General features: G+C 40.8%; 1 protein-coding gene across 1 annotated transcript in view; it reads right to left on the bottom strand.

Moving 5' to 3' along the window:
• Positions 1-13,864: 13,864 nt before the first annotated feature.
• The window catches only part of ONECUT2 (one cut homeobox 2), a 42,446-nt gene continuing 39,706 nt past the window's right edge, over positions 13,865-16,604 (bottom strand). Inside the window, exon 2 of the mRNA XM_060118835.1 lies at positions 13,865-16,566. Within this exon, the coding sequence (XP_059974818.1) occupies positions 16,280-16,566 (287 nt within the window). The 3' untranslated portion in view covers positions 13,865-16,279. The remainder of the gene's footprint in view (positions 16,567-16,604) is intronic.

The raw sequence follows: 16,604 nt of genomic DNA, 5'->3' as shown, positions 1-16,604 counted from the left end.
TTCTATATACTTCTCTGTGGTCTGGGAAGTCCCAAATCATTGCTTGTCAGCTCCATGGAGTTCCATGCACATGTCCTGGATGGAGTTCTCCAAGGGCGAAATGAAGACTTGGAGCTGTGAGCAAATTCTGAGCCATAACCTACAGCATCCCAGCTGCGAACACATCTGGTGGAGATGTTGGAGGGACATTTGAACTGTTTGTCTTCGCTTCCACCCACCTCTACTGCTTAGTGATCAGGGCCTCCTGTTGGAAGAACCCAGGAGGAGGAGTCCCAGCTGTGAGCACTAGTCTAAGCTCTGCCATTAACCCAAGGAAACTCTACACAAATAAGAGCTTAGCCCTGGAGTCAGGCTGCCTCATGCATGGCCTGCAGCAAGTTACCCAATCTCTCAACACCTGTTTTCATCTGTAATGTGGAGAGAATTATAGTACCTGCCTCATGCAGCAGTTGGTAGAACAAGATGAGATAAACCGCACACATGGTAAATATCCATCCATGTGAGCTGTTATTATTAGGTAACTTTTGAAACCCTTTGCACTTAATTATTCCATGGGAATAATAATACCTGCACTACTGGTTGCAGGAAAAGTGAGATGAATAAATAAAGGAATAGAAAAGTAGTTTTTAAATGCCAGTGTAAAGTGTCATTATTTATATTGAAATTAACACATGCTCTCTGATCATTTCTAACATAGGATGTGGATAAAGCCTGAACTGCTGTTGTAATGACCGTGACTTACTATAACAGGCCAGAGCATAGAGAGTGTGGTGGAATGTGTGTGCTGGTTTGTTCAAGCTTCGATCTGCGGGAAGTAAGTTGTCCTCATCAAGGGTGTGCAGCCCTGGGTGGTCAGGGAACATCGTTTCTGAAGGGTCTCACTCCGGGGAAGCCACCTCTCACATTAGTGTTTCAGCCATCTACGTCTCAGTCAACGCCAGGCTCTGTTAATTAGCACACTGAATACCAGAAGTGGCATCTTAATGGTGAAGATAGTAGCCTATCAATTACCATGAGAAATGTGACCAATGGACTTTGGTGACGGTAAGATTAAAGGTGTTAAGATAGGTGGGTTGGAGAGAGAATACCTCCTGCACTCCCTTGTCTGTGCAGAATGTAAGAATCTCTGAAACCTTTCGCCAGAACCCTTGGGGAATGCAAGGGAGGTCTGATCCCTAAAGGATCCCATGTTCCATCTTTGGTTTAGGAGGTTGCCTGTTGTCTGATGCTCATACGGAATCTGTATAAGGATAAGGTTAGGATGGGTTATCACTAAAGTTTTAATGGGTTAAGAATAAGGTAATCTTTACAGGGGCATCCCTAAGCTTTTGTAACCGATGGCATGGATGACAGATTTGGTGATGATAAAATGTGCCTTGCATCCTGTCAGAGGTAAGAAGTTGCAGTCTTACTAAGCAGAGCAACTTTACTGTTCTTTATGAAACCACAATGGGATGCAGTAGGGAGAAGGATGCTTAATCCTTTCCATGGAAAGAGAAAGAAGCCAGCTGAGACATGGTCGATGAATGAAAGCAGTTTATTTGACATTAATTGCAGAATTTACAGCACTACCATTTAATGAGAGGAATAAAAATAGAAAGAATCCAGTGTAAGCAATGTTGCAGACAAAACATCAGGGTGGGAAATGAGCGAAATTGAAAATGCAATTAACATTCAAAGAAATCTTCCAAAGGATTGGGAGCTTAGCAAGGGGTGAGCAGCCCCCCGAGAATGGTGTGTGATCCTCCTCCTTACCAGGATTTCAGGGCAGCCACTGAACATTTACCCTGTTGACCATCCCTGGAAAATCTTTCAGCACAGTCTGACTTAACATGTCTGAGATGGGGCAAAATCTGGGTTATATGTTTGGAAATATAGCTTAGGGTGAAAAGAAAATAAGAATGTGAATTAACTAATGTGTGGGGTTTTTCTTTTTCAAAACAGACGGGAGTACAAATTTTAGGGGTGTGTTTTCCTGATTTTAAGTAGGTGAGGTGATGTCAAAGGGATTGACTAAAAATAAAAGTTGAAAGTTTTCCCCTATGATTTTCTTGGAGATAATATCTGCAAAAGCAAGGAAATAGAACAAGAGGTATGCATGTGACTCTTTGGTCTCTTATCTTGGAATCTGGGTAGAGACCTATGAAAGGTACCTGGACTTCTACTAAAGGGCTGGGTTTCTGGAAAAGCTTACTGAGAAGCCCCATGGTTGAGCACGGGCTCCGACAGGGATGGTTAACCATGGTATAGCCATTTTCCCGTGGCTTATTGAGTCTTTTCTTTCCCTTTTAAAACTTTAAATAGAGCTGGGGCAAATTCTTCTCACTTTCCATCTTCTTCCTTCCCTCATTTTAGTCACTTTCAAAACCATAAAGCAACCAACAGGTTGGAAAGGATTCAAGCCCCACAGGCCAGCATGTGAAATTAAAAGGTGTTTTTAACACCCCAAATGAATACATCTGAGGTCATCAGGGTCTAAAGTGAGAAAATAGCCCAAACTGACTCAATCCTGAGAACAAAAACCAATGAAAGAAAAGATATTGGAACTTGTTCTCACTCACTTTTGGTGGGAAGATAGTTTCTCTAGTAAGAATTCATTGACCAAGAAAGAATCTACAGCACCTGTACCAATAAAATATTAATTTGGGTAGAAGTATTAGAATAGGAAGGATGCAAAAATTGGCCAGACTCTTCCCCTGCAGTCCAGGAAAACACCTTCTTGGAGAAAAGCAAAGGATGAAGAAGAGAACTAATGGGAATGCTGGTCAATCCCGAATCATCTTTGCCCATGAAATTCTTTGGCATCTGAGACCAGGAGAGGAGAGACTGAATGGTTCTAGGATTGAGGGGGAAAAAATAAGAGTTGGTGATTGGAAGTATGGATTAAAAGAGAAACCAGCACCAAGATTATGTCTGTATCACCTCAGCCCTTGCCTGCCAAACTCAGACGTTCTTTATCATTTTGTCAGTGTGAAGGTCGTCTTCTTGCTTCCGGAATTCCAACTTGCCAGGTGTCTTATAACCTTTCATGGTAAGAAGTGCTGGCCCCGTTTAGACTCGTGTAACACAAAACGACATAGTAAAGAAAGGAAGTAATGTTCTAGCTTCAAGGAAGTATCTGTTAATGGTATGACTAGGCAGTCATTGAAGAGTTAACCCTGCTTCCCAGGTAGCAGGTTTCCTGTCATAATTTGAAAATAACTTTCCTAGACAGTAACCAGACTCTGAAGCTAAATGCCAAATTGGGTCAAAGTAAGGGAGACAGGGGAAACCCCCAAGTTGTATAGCTTTTAGACTAAGACTTTCAAGCAGAGATAAAGGAGGCATTGATGGGCCATGTTCTTGATTGGCTCAATAGCTATGGTTCAGCCTGTCCTCTAAGAAAGACCAGTAACATGGGCAGTGTGCACGGCCCCCCGAGAGAGGAGCCAGGAACAGAGAGGCACTGGGGTCGCCTCTTCTCTTGTCTATTTTCCAGATCAAAGAACTAGGAATAGCCAAAATATAAACTAGAAACAAAATGACAGAAAAACCCATTCACACCTTTCTTGGTTTTCCAAATACTTATTTGCCAAAGCTATAGATGGACTCACTAAACCAGGATGCAGAGGAAGAGTGATGAGGGGGTTCTGATTTAGAAGAGCCCCACTGCATTGTGGGGACCTGGAGCCTTTGTAGTAAAGGGATGGCGCAGGTGAAGCCAACCAGATGGACCGCCCACAACCTTGACTGGTGGAGCCCAGCTTGAGGATAGGTGAGTGCCTGGTGGGCGACAGAAGATTCAGGATGGCTATTTTCTCTTCCTTGTCTTTCCTGTAAGAATTGGGGTCTGCCTTCATGCTGGCATGTGCTTAAGGCCAAGGTATCTCAGAGAAGTGCTGGGGTCAAGAAAGTGAGGTTAGAAAGTTTGCACCCAGCTCTCTTCAAAGCTGATAGTTACGATCTCCTCCTAGAGCCAAACTCTACCTTCTAGCCCATGACCTTTCATTTTCCAGGCCAGGCCCATGTGTCCCCATGAAAGCGGGAGTGAAATCCAGGCTGAGCTGAGGTAATTCCATAGTTCTGTGTCTCCAAGGAAAAGGACATCCACCAGCACAAAGCATTGAGTAAAAACCCTTTAATAACAAAATAACATTCACGATGTAGCTACTTCAGTTGTCTGGAAAACTCAGCTTACACTTGATTCAACATATCACTTTCCACAAAGTTTGAAAAAAAAAAAGGACATAAAATGGCATAACAAAATATACCTCGAGTTTCATAAGACAAGTCTTCTTGGCAAACCTAGTGAGCCAGACCCATGCATCTCTCGTAATAAAAATTGTTGGGCACACCCACGTCTCAGACACTCCTCTGTTTACTTTGGATCGAAAATACATGTGAACTTCACAGATTCTACAACATCTGCATTGTGTGTAGGTTTGTGTGAACAGAACTTGACTGAAACAAACATCGATTTGGTTTATTGCAGAAGAACATGTAAAGCTTTCTGGAAGATGAAGCACTACTACAATCATTAACTGTCTTACAAAAGCCAACTTAAAATTCTTGTATCCATTCCCATCTTTGACAGATTAATAAGGGGAGAAATAAAAAAGACGGTATCTTACAAAGCTTTCATGATCACAATCTACTTTATAAGGCCAAATAAAATACGTTCCCTTGTATTATGAATGAAAGCGCGTTCTCAATATATTCTCATTGACAGGTCATGTGAACGTGCTCTACCATTCATGATTTCCAATATTTTGCAGAGCAGGCTGCTGCTTTCCCACCACTTTCCTAAGCTGCACTCCTATGCAAAATAAAGTGTGCGTGGCAATTGATTTGGCTTTATGTCAAGCATATTGATTTGGGGAATAGGTATGAAACTTGAGAATGGGTCTCAGAACCCAAATATAAGAAAGAATGAGTTTGCCCAATCCACTGCAAGTGAAAGATACTTTTTGAGATATAGGGGCGTCAGATAATTAGGGAGTTTAAACAAAGACGGTTTTCCTAAACGAGATTTCAAACCTTCTTATACCCCCTTTAGGATAGATGTAACATCGTTGGACAGAAAAGAGTAAATTAGAATCATCTCTCACTCTAGGGAGGAAACATCATGATATGGTTGCACAGGTTATGTTTTGGGGAATGGCCATCTATTTTTGCCCCAAAGACTGGAACAGCTTGTGGAGTTGTCCAGGAGAATGGACAAAAAGCCAGAGAATAATTATTGATATTGATGCCATTTGAATTGACCTGATAGCAAAATACTCTAGTATTCTTCCAAGAAACCAAGCACAAAGTGGCCATTCCCAAGCAAAGATCCAGGAGAGGCTAGAGCTGGATGAATTCGCATCTCCATACATGTGGCCAGTTACGTCTGAGGTCATGAACATAAAGCCAAAATGACTCCTTTTCATGGAAACTTAAAATGCAGAGTTGTTTTTCAATGCTTGTTTCCAAACCCCTCTCGCATGGAAGTGAGCCAGCTGGGTTCTGAGGACCTAACTGCAGAACGTGAGTTGGCGAACTCAAACTTGGAAGGACCCTTTTAATAACGTTTGAACTCGATTTAATCTGACTCCTTTTGAAATCCCAACAGAGGTCAAGGTATTTTCGAGGTGAGACATCTCCCAATAAAACCAATACTACCACTGTCTGAGGCTGAACTGTGTACATTTTCACAGTTTAATGTATACACAACTGTCCCACAACCGCTAACGAACAATTGGCGCCCATGCATAAATAAAGTCCATTGAACCAAAGGGGAAGATATAGTTCAAAATGAAAAATGTTGCTATTAAGACCACAATGCATCACACTGCTAAATTTTTAGCCTCATGCATAAAATTATAGCACTGATTGGCAGTTGCTAATTATAATACTACACTGTTAACACAGGACAATTAATTGTTCAGACCAAGTAGCACAAATGTAGAAAATAATAATTTCCTTTTTCAACAGAGCAAATGAACACAGATTGTTTCTTCAGCAAAATATGAAACTGTAAACTTTGGGCTCATTCTGCAACTTTCCCCAATCCAGAATAAATAAAATCCAAAGGGGGAAAAAAAAAAGAACACACATTTTTTTAAGCGCACCGTTTCGTCTATTACAAAAGCACAACCTAAAACGTATAAAGCTTTTTTTTTTCTTTTTTCATTTTTTAAATCACAGTTACCAAAAGAAACAGTGAATAATTTATTACATACGCTATAATAACATTACTCTAAACACTATTATCTATGAGGTATATCTGAGAAAATTCGGTAAGGAATTGCGCGGTCTGCATTGCCAACATGCCCAGGTTCATATTAAAGCTTTGGAACCGTGAAGAAATAGAAAAGGGAGAAGAACAGGGAAGGCAGAGGAGGAGAGATAGAGAAAAAACCTTTGGTATTAGTACAAATCTCGTTCTTTGCAGGGTTGCATTGCAAAGCACCACAGTACAATAAGCCCACCAATGTACTGTATGGAGGCCCAGTGGAAGCTGAGGTATTCACAGAAAGGATTAAAAAAAGCATAGAGAAGTCCAGACTGGCTAAATCGTTGCTTTGGTTCAAGCAAGGCACTCGTCCCGTGGTTACGTCACACTTTGCAAGTGAAGCATGAGGCTGAGGGGGGATTGCTGAGGAGAGGTCTGCCGATCGGGGATGTTTTCTGTGTTCAGGCTGCCATCGGTCTCCCTAGGTTCCCTCTTCTAGGGGCTCGGTGGTCGGAAGGCTGGGGAGGGCGATGTTGGCTTCTATATAGAGGAGCACTTCGCTGCTCAATGAAAAGATCTTTGTTGTGTCTCCCAGGTATTTGGAGAATTCTACTTCCAATAGGAATTTGGGAAGAAAACCAAAACAATTTGCTGTTTGGAAGGCAGGCCTTACATCTCTGCCTGGTATGGAGGGGAGATGGGAGTTTTGAGCCTGTTTGGACAGGAGAGAACTCTCACGTGTCAGTACGGTGCTTGCAAACTACAGGAAGGGGGTAAGTGAGGGTTTCTTAACATCTGTCAACCTAGCCTCTGATTTCTTCCACTGGCTGTGCTCTGGATGCAGGGATCGGATGAGTTGACTGGTCTTTTCCCTTCTTAGCTTGTCTAAATTGTCTCTTAAAAAGCTAAAAGAGAACTACGTTATGTGAAATGCAAAATACTAGTACTCAATAAGGAAACATACGGACCAGAGGCCGGTCTTTGCATATGTCTGAAACCCATTTGGTCAAAAGCTGAGAATGATTCATTGGCTAACATACAAATCACAGTGATGACTGAATCTCAGTAGTGACTTAATCATTTAATGGAATCGGAAGAAACTTAAACAAGACCAATTCATTTCATGAGTAAGAAGGGAAAAGAGAATCAACTTTAAGTAATCATGTCTTACACTGGCATATTGATTTCTCTGAAATTTTGAGGTCCTCTTTTGTTTCCAATGAGTATTTTTTCAGCATCCAATGAGATAAGGCTTAAAGAAGTTCTCTCATAAATACAAAAAGTTGCCCTAGAAATGATGTATCAAGTCAAGGGGAAAGGGAAAAAGCTGAACAGCTTAAATGTCACGTGTGCAGTGATCAAATTCCCTTTCTCTGATAAATACTGACCTAAAAATATACGTAATCATTCAACTCCACAGACCAAGAATGCACTTTCTCTTCTCCCTAAATTAGAGGTTTATATATACAACACTCTGGAATGGGGAGGTTTTACAGGGATCTCACTGGATCAGTGTGTACTTCCAGGCTGAAAACCCCTCTGTGAGCTCTCATAAATCAAGGCTGGCCACCTTTACAAGCAATTTATCATATGTGACTTTACGCTGAGATTCTAACTAGACAGATACTGAAATGCCTGTGACTATTTTTACAGAGTAAAAATGTTCAGTGACAAGCCCCAGGCCCCCTTCCTCTTGGCCAACGTGTGGCCTGTCTCAAGGCAGAGGCAACACTGAGCAATGGGCACAGACTAGAGGAGAAGGCAGGAGGCTTGTCTGGGCTTTGCCTCTAGAGAGAGACTTGTGTTGGATAACTGTTTCACTCCCCCGGGCCTCCAGGGACTGGACTAAAAGATTCCTAAGGTCCCTTCCAGCTCTACTAGTCAATGGTTAGAATTTCTATGGTCCAATCATTGGAAATCTCGACTGCCAGAGCTCCAAAGCAGGGAACAGAGCTGGGACTGAAGGCCACTTCCAACCAGTCTTCTTCACCAATTTGGAGTTTGAATTTCAGGAATCCAATTACAGCAGCATCTGAACTTGCATCCTGAACATGTGGAGGGGACAGCGAACAAATGAGAGAAACACAGAAAATATCCCTTTCCAAATTAGCAGCCACTGTCGCATACGTAACTATTTCTTTGGGGGTATCTGAGCTGTGGCTGTACATACCCTATGTCAGAGAGAATAGTTTTATAAAAGAGCACAAGCAAAATGCAGACCGCACAGAGAAAGAAATCTTTGGTATCTTTGGTGTCGTCAACACGATTAAAATTACAAATGGAAAAAGTCAGTGAGGTAGCCTTCTTTGGTTCTCACTAGAAATAGAAAGTTTTTCCTTTTTTTTTTTCTTTTTTCTGCTTTTTTTTTTTCCTTTTTTGTTTTGTTGTTTTACACGCACACAGAGTTCATTCTTGGAAGCAGCTAGTTTAAGGGTTTCCCTCTTTTTGCTGTTCTGATTTTTTTTTAATTTATTTTTTCCAGTTTCTGTACAGAAGCCCCCAAATCCAGGCTGGTGAAGCAGGGTCTCAGCTTAACGTTTTCTGAATGCACAGGTTCGGGTTGAATAGTCATTGCTTGTCCACAAACTTTGCTCTGTTGTTCTGACAGCAAACAAACTGCAGTGCTCTCTGTTGTTTTAAATAAAAAATATAAACTATATCGTGCACCTTTTGCAGATGCTGAATAAGTTAAATAAATAAGTTACAATATGAAGGCTCTGAGGGCCCCAATAATTAAAAGGTGAAGTTCGCCTGGTACCAGGTGGGGCTGTGAACTTAAATTAAATAATTTAATCAGTTACTTAAAACTATTTTCAAAGTTAATTCAAGAAGGAAAAATACCTCGATATATATTTTTTGTAACCTGTATTTCTTCCCTGTCTGTAACAGAACTTCTCTGCTTTATAAAGCAAAACTTCAAGGGAATTCTAAAAGGGATTGTGCATCTCTGATGCACCACTGGTCTAGGTTTTCATAAATAAGCACAAAGAGTAAAACCAAAGTAAAGAAAGATGATTAAATAATTACTAAAATCCTATACATTTGTGTGCTAAAAACTAATTTAAATAAATTAATTACATTAATGGTACTTAGCTTGTTGGTCATAACCCAAAGAGATGAAGGGGAAAAAAAAAGGTTTCTTTTGACTGTCTTCATTTTTTGATGGACAAAATGTATAGCTTCTTTCCATAGTCTAAATGAAAATAAAGCAGGAAATTCTAACGTCTAAACTTTCTCACGTTCATGAAGACCATTTAAGTGTGACAAGCATGAAAACAAATCACCACGTTCCCTGCTCTAGCTAGTGCAGCACCCCAAGACCATGTCACCATTTTCTCCACCCTGGAAACCAGAACTCACTTTTTCCTTATTAGTTCACGCTTTACTTTGCTATTTTTTCCTTCTTTTTCTTTTTTTTTTTCTCTCTTTTTTTTTTTTTTTTTTGGTGTGAGTCCTTTTTCAGGTCTTTGGATTTAGCTTTAGTTATGAGAGATCCAGAATAAAGCTATTCAACCGAAGTCATCAAGCACATGTGTCATTCTTACACAGATGATTAAATAATATCCAAGTTTTCTTGAAAGTTGAGTTTATCTTGAATGTGCCCAAATGAAGGTAATTCCAAGTGTACAGAATGAAGATGCTGGGATACTTTTTTTTTTTCCTGCACTTTCCTTTTCAATGTTACAATAAATAATAGAAAACAATGTACATTGTAGAAGTACCACATACATGATAAATGATCATTTAAAATGTACTTATTGTAACAGATGACTATTTATGTACATATGAAGGTGTCTGTGCACACGTGTCTGTGCAGTCTGAACACTCAGAGGCAATGTGTGTCGTTGTGAGGATGTCTATGAGAATACATGTTGAAAGGTGCATCTAAATCTGTATACACCCAAGCTGACAGACTGTATAAGGTTTAGGCAAACTTATCTACCAAGGTTTATGCTGTGAGAAATGCCTCTGCTAAAGATGGAACAGAGTGGAAGACTTCCATGGAATGAACAGACCTGTAACAATATGTCTTTTTTTTTTTTCCTATACACATTTTCTCCACGAAAAGGGAATTAGCTGGTTAATTCCAGGCAACCAAACTCAAAACTGGTAAGGAAAACTTAGGCTCAAGCTTCAACTTGCCTCAGACTGTCAGAACCTTTTTGGCATCTGAGAACAATGAACACTTCCGGTCCCCATGGGATTCATGGAATAGCCCATCAGCTTCAACTGTAAGTTCTGTGTCTACCTATGTGAAGCCCTATGTTATTTTAATATATATATATGTATATGTATATATACACACACACACACACACACACACACACACATATATATATATATATATATATATATATATATATATATAATTTTAGAACCCATTCTGAGACTTTCTAAAACAAACAAACCCTCCCTTTCCCCTGCCCTTGGAAAGAAACAAATCAAAGGTAGAAAATAGACACTGGGACATCCATATTTAAAGCCAATGTCATTAACTTATGAGATTTATACAGCAAACTTGGGTGCACCTTCTTCCTTTAGTAAGGATTTTGTGGGCTTATTTGAAAACTAGAATCTCCTGTTGTTTTAGAGGTGACTTGGTCTTAACTAGATGTACAAAAGTATTAAGTTCTCCAGTCTTACAGGTAAACATCCGAACGTTATAGACATAACAGCTCTATCCCTTTTCTGTCTACCGTCTTTCACTCTCTCTTCCTGGTTAGGCTAACAAGTCTGAATCACAAGGCATCAGCAACAACAGCAACAAAAAATCAGCTCTGATCTGTTAGGAATCGTGACAGTTATCATCACAGTACTTGTGTCTGGGCTTTGGGGTCAACCTTGACCACACGTATCACCTCTTTTTCTCTACTTCGTATACTCCATTATTCTTCAACAACACTGGAACCCAGCCTGTTCTTCTTCTATGTTTAAAAATTCCTACTATACAACCTCCTGAAAAACAGACTTCACCACAAAGGTATACTGTCATGACATTTCGGTAATGGTAATCAAACAAATGCTTCTATAATTCTACCAGCATTTTTAGAAGTGGGAAAATGTTCCCCCTGCACCCAGTAATGATATTTAAAAAATACATATTCAACTTTAATTTATTGGCATGAGTAGGTGGGCACCCAGCACAGATAAAGTAAAATGGTTGATCATCTAAATGGTATTTATGACAACATTGTAAAGCAGTTATACTCCAATAAAGATGTAAAAAAAAAAAAAGGTATTTATATTTGGCTTTGAAATACATTGTTTGATTTACAAAAATGTATGTATGTGTGTGTGTGTATCAGATTTATTCCTAATTTTGATTTTATTTTAGCTAGTAATAAAAATTAGCTTGAATTTCCAAAGCCCATAATTGCCAAGAGCCTGCAGGAAAAGAGACACTGCAGAGGTGATGCTTTGATTTCTTCAAAGTGTCACGTTGGTTCCTTCATGCCTCATTCCCGCCTGTACTGTTAAGTGGTACAACCTACACATTACTTTACATTTTAGAAAAGCCTTTAAATATTGTGGACGAGTTTTTATTGTTGTTGCTGTTTTCTTTTAAAAAAGAAATATATTGGCTCTATTTTTAATAAAAATTTCTTGGAATGAAAGAATTATATTCCCAGGACCAAAATCACATTGAAAACAAAAGTAAGCAAGCCTACTTCCCTAAAGAAATAAAGAATTTTCCCCTCGATAGCCTTTGGATTTCTGTTGCTTCGAGCATGTGAATTTTGGGTCAGAACTGTCCCTTCACACTGCCCCTTTCATTGCTGATGGCTGAGGCATGCCTGGAATTTTTCTTGGATTGAGGAAATGGACCCCCAATCCAACAGGTTAAACGCTGAAGTCCAAAGAGTTATTTTTTTCTGAAATTATTAACTTAAAATAAGGTTTAAAAATGTTTGAGGAAACTTACTGGGTCAAATTCCATTACCTTCCAGTTTGCAGGGTTTTTTTTTCTTTCACCTTTTTAACAAATTGAAATTCTGTAGGGCTTAATTTTTCAATACACAGACATATAGATACACACATGTATTTATATATGTACGTAAATAATTGTTTAGAAGCAAGCACTTCTCTCTGGTATGGCATTATCTGGTATGAGACATTTATCAAAAGTCCCTAGCGGGAAGTTCTTGCCTTTTTTTACATTATGACATCTTCCTCTGGTCACCGGGAGCACTGAGGGTGTACGTGACTACACCTGGTTTGACCAAGGTTGAAACCTCAGGCCACTAAGGCAGACTTTTTCAGTTTAGACATCTTCATAGGATGCCAGAGACCCAAATGCTGGCATTAGCATGCCGAAGGATCACTAACCAAAGCAAGCAGGCTTGGTTCCTCAATCCAATCTCTAGAAGAACAAGCATTTCCATTGGCCATGAGTCACAAGGATTCATTTAGAGATACCCAAGTTGAAATTCATTTTGATCAACCCATAGGAGAGTTCCCTTGCTGAAATATGCTCTTTTCTTGGTCATTTGACAAAGGAGACATGGAGAATGAGCGAGAGACAAAGTGACACAGGGCAAAGTCAAGGAACATCCCCAGGTAGGATGAATTATAGAAGCCATGGAAAGTCGCCTTCTTTAGTGGCTACATGGCTGCTACCCCTGCAAAGGGAGACCCACACAGTGGGAGGGAGGAGGTGGCATAATAGACAATGGGGTTCCCAAGGGCAGGACTCTGGGGTTCTCCCCAAACCCTGCCTTGTGTTTTCTCTCGAGGACTGAGACACACGCACCCGCCGACACGGCTGCCTCACCCCAGTGCCAGCCGTGGCTGCACACAGGCTTGTCTAAACTAACGGGTCACTACCACCCTGAGGAAACCTGACCAACCCACTGCAGCAGGAGTTGGACTTCCCCTGTGAGAAGTCCCTTTGGTGGATCTACTTACTGAGGGGCATCTGGAACACCCTGGTGGGACAGGGTGGCTCCTGGAGAACACACCTCTGGGCTGGCCTCATCTCTGTAACTGGTGGGAATGGACCACTGAGCTTTCCCAGCAGTTAGAGAAGATGAACACTCCCTGGCCACGGCCCAGAACTGGTGGATGGACCTCACTCACCAGCCTGATCATGGTTGAGACATAGAATAGAGAAGACTCAAAACACAAATAAAACTCATTCGTCCCGTGGATCCACTTAGCAACAGGTTAACTGTTGAAATGCTTGAACTTGACTTTCAACCTTTCCCAGGAATTTTCACAGAAATCTGAATACTCTAAATCATCCACAGCAGCAAATATACTCTGGGATGGCATGAGAAATGAGCAAAGTTCTGAACTGAATACTTAAGAAATGAAGCACTTGACAAAAACAAGACGTGAATTTGAACAGCAATAACTTTGGGTTATCACCAGTGTCAAGTTGAATCTATATATGTATTCATATATTATATATATCTCTTTCTTTAGAAATGCAACCTTTACAGCTGATTTTTAAAAAGCTAATAGAAAAGTAGAAACTGACAATTATTTTTACACGTTTTCCCCCACCCCCAATGAAGCCCTGTTAGGATGTAGCAATCACATGAAGACGAGGCTTGTCACTTCCTCTATAAATTCTTTGGTTCTGTGGCTTGGGAGAGGATGTGTCACCAAGACCCCTACCCCTGACCCTCACTCCCCTTCCCTCCCCTGATGATGAGACTCTGAACATAGAAGGAACCAAGACTAAGGATTAAGCATAACATTCAAGTGACAATATTATTCCCCACACTCTGCCGAGCAGAGAGGAGAACTGTTCAGTATCCCAACATCTTAAACTTGGATTCCATGGAACCTTTTGAGAGATTCCATGTTGGGTAGAAAGCCATAAAACAAAATGATAGGGAAACAATAAAATCAAACAAACGACCCTTTCCTTTCGTTGCTCAGAAACAAAATTGATTACCTTTACACAGATCAATGGCGCTATTAGTATTTAAGCCAGGCAAGAGGAGATAATGAACTGAAACAAAGGTGTGAGAAATCCTCATCTTTGGTATTGTAGCTGTTGAGGTTTCTGTTGCTCTGTTCCGTGTTCTTTTGAAAAACTGCATAGGCACAAATTAAAGACAATCTTCAACTTTAAGATTACCACATGAGTTGTCAAATGAAGCAGCAGCCACGGAGGCTTTTCCTTATTTCTCTTCCTGTCTCAACCCTTTCTTTAAAATCTGCTTCCAAAAAATGTCCCAAGAGGTCTGTTTGAACACAGTGTGTCTCGCTGTTTTTCTGTTTCTGTTTGTTATTTTTTTTTCTTTTCTTTTCTGGCGAGCTTCCTTCTCGTTGGTGGTGATTTTCGGTGATTTACGTTTTTATTTATTTATTCATTTTAATGGGACAGTTTTGTTTGTTGCAGAAGTAGGTGCAGAAAAAGTTTCTTTGGTTTCGATTAAGTAATTCATAAAAAAGTCAGTCTCAAGTGTCTGTAAAGAATCATTGCAGTGTTTGGCTTGCTTTGAACACCCCCGTGGTGCCCACCTGGGGCCATTCACTGGTAAATATGCACATGGTGACTGTTGCAATCTCCCAGGGTTCTGTGGGTGCTCTTCCATTTGCCGTGGGAAGGTGACAGCCAGGAACCAGAAAGCCACTAGTTGGGTGGCTTGGCTAACATCCTTGGCGTAGCCGGTCCACTCAGCCCAATGATGAACCAAATGCAAGAGCTGAATGCCATTCGGAGTTGCAGAGGTTTTCTGACTTCTAAGAAGTAATCACAGTATTTTTCAGGCTAGAAAATGGCAAGTAATAAATGTCTTTGGTTTGCAGTATTCTGCTTCTTTGGTGTGCTGTGTTTTCTCCAGATTTATTCAGCTGTTTTGCTAGATGATTCAACAATGGAAGAGATTCAGGACTAGATGACGGTTATGAGTAACACGTATGGTGGTTTGAATTATTTATTTTTCCCTTGCTATGAAACACTGAAAACGTCCCTACCGATGGGATGGACAAGGGAACAACCCAAATCTGCAAGAGTGAGAATGTATTATGTGGTGGTCATAATGCACAATAGGAGGAACCAGGTGACAGATAACCAAGAAGGATACATTTATGATCTAAAAAAAATCTAGATCTTTAAAAATGCTGCATTTGCTCCGTGTACTGTAACAGTTAAATTGGCCTCCTGAGTGTGCGTCTGCATTATGTACAAACAGAATTTGTAGCAAACTGCAAAATGTGCTTGAAGCCATATTCCCAATGATTCCCTCATGACTTCCTAACTGGTGTCTTGAAAATCGAGATGCGGTGAATCCAGAACCTTCCTTACTTCTCTGTTTATCTTCGTTGTGCTTGATACTTTGAGCTCAAGTGAACTGATCTGGCTTTTTTTTTTTTTTTTTTGATGGATCCAAGACCACGTGAGATTTCCAGGAGGTAAGGAAAAGAAAACTGTAAACTGGATCAACTTAAAGCTTTCTAAACCATTCCATGAAAAAGATGCCTGAGTTGGAAAAACAGGTCCTCGGATTCTTTTTTAACTTCCGTATTTAAAACTTGTGCTCAGTAATTGTCATTCTGATGTTTTTTTATGTTATGGCTGTGAACGTTGGTGAACTATGGTATGATGAGGCTAAGCACTTGGAAAGCAAATGAGGTCATTCTTGTTGCTAGATTCTTCTCGTATTGTAGCATCTTGGGAACCCAAACTCAGAGTCCTTACACAGGCCAAAGTCCCACTATTACTCATGGGAACTTTGACCGCAAGAGGTTGGCAGGACTCAGAGTGGGACCGTTGACATTCTAAGCAATCCTGAGCTTGATTGACACCACACTGAAACTGACTTGCTGCAGAAAGGCCCCATTTGGGTTTCTGAGGTGCTTAGCACACTCGCTCAGAAGACAATGTCCGGTTCAAAGAGATTAGTTTTCAGCTTGCACTTGGACTCCATAGCCACTAAAAACCAACGAACAAAAAGAACACCTGGCCTATGATTACAGCTAGAATAGAATTTTCTTTTCAAGAGAATTGTGCTTTCAAATCACCAGTGAAGGGCCCCAGCTAAGAATCCAGCGTCTTTTTCCTTTGCATTTTCTTTTGGTATCTGTTGTCCTCATCTGGAGGTGACTTGTGCCCAACTGAGAGTCCTTCCATCACGCTTTGGTACAGGTGCCGGAGGTGGACGAGGAGCCCCCTGTGCTCAGATCGTCCTGCCACTTCTCCAGGCTGCGGCGCCGGGCATTCATGAAGAAGTTGCTGACGGTCGTAAGCTCCAGGCCCAGCTGCTGGGAAATGGTGATCTGCATCTCCTTGGATGGGCGTTTGTTCTCCTTGAAGATGGCGAAGAGTGTTCGGCGTTGGAGGTCGGTGAACACCAGGCGGGATTTCTTCTGGGAATTGTTCCTGTCTTTGTTTGGTTCTTGCTCTTTGCGTTTGCATGCTTGAAGGGGAAGAGAAGAAGGAGAGAGTCAGTGCGAG

Source organism: Mesoplodon densirostris, chromosome 15 (genome assembly GCF_025265405.1).
Source record: "Mesoplodon densirostris isolate mMesDen1 chromosome 15, mMesDen1 primary haplotype, whole genome shotgun sequence".
NCBI classification, from domain to species: Eukaryota; Metazoa; Chordata; class Mammalia; order Artiodactyla; family Ziphiidae; genus Mesoplodon; species Mesoplodon densirostris.
The sequence above is the reverse complement of the archived record's forward strand: the minus strand, read 5'-3'. Positions and strand labels throughout refer to the sequence as shown.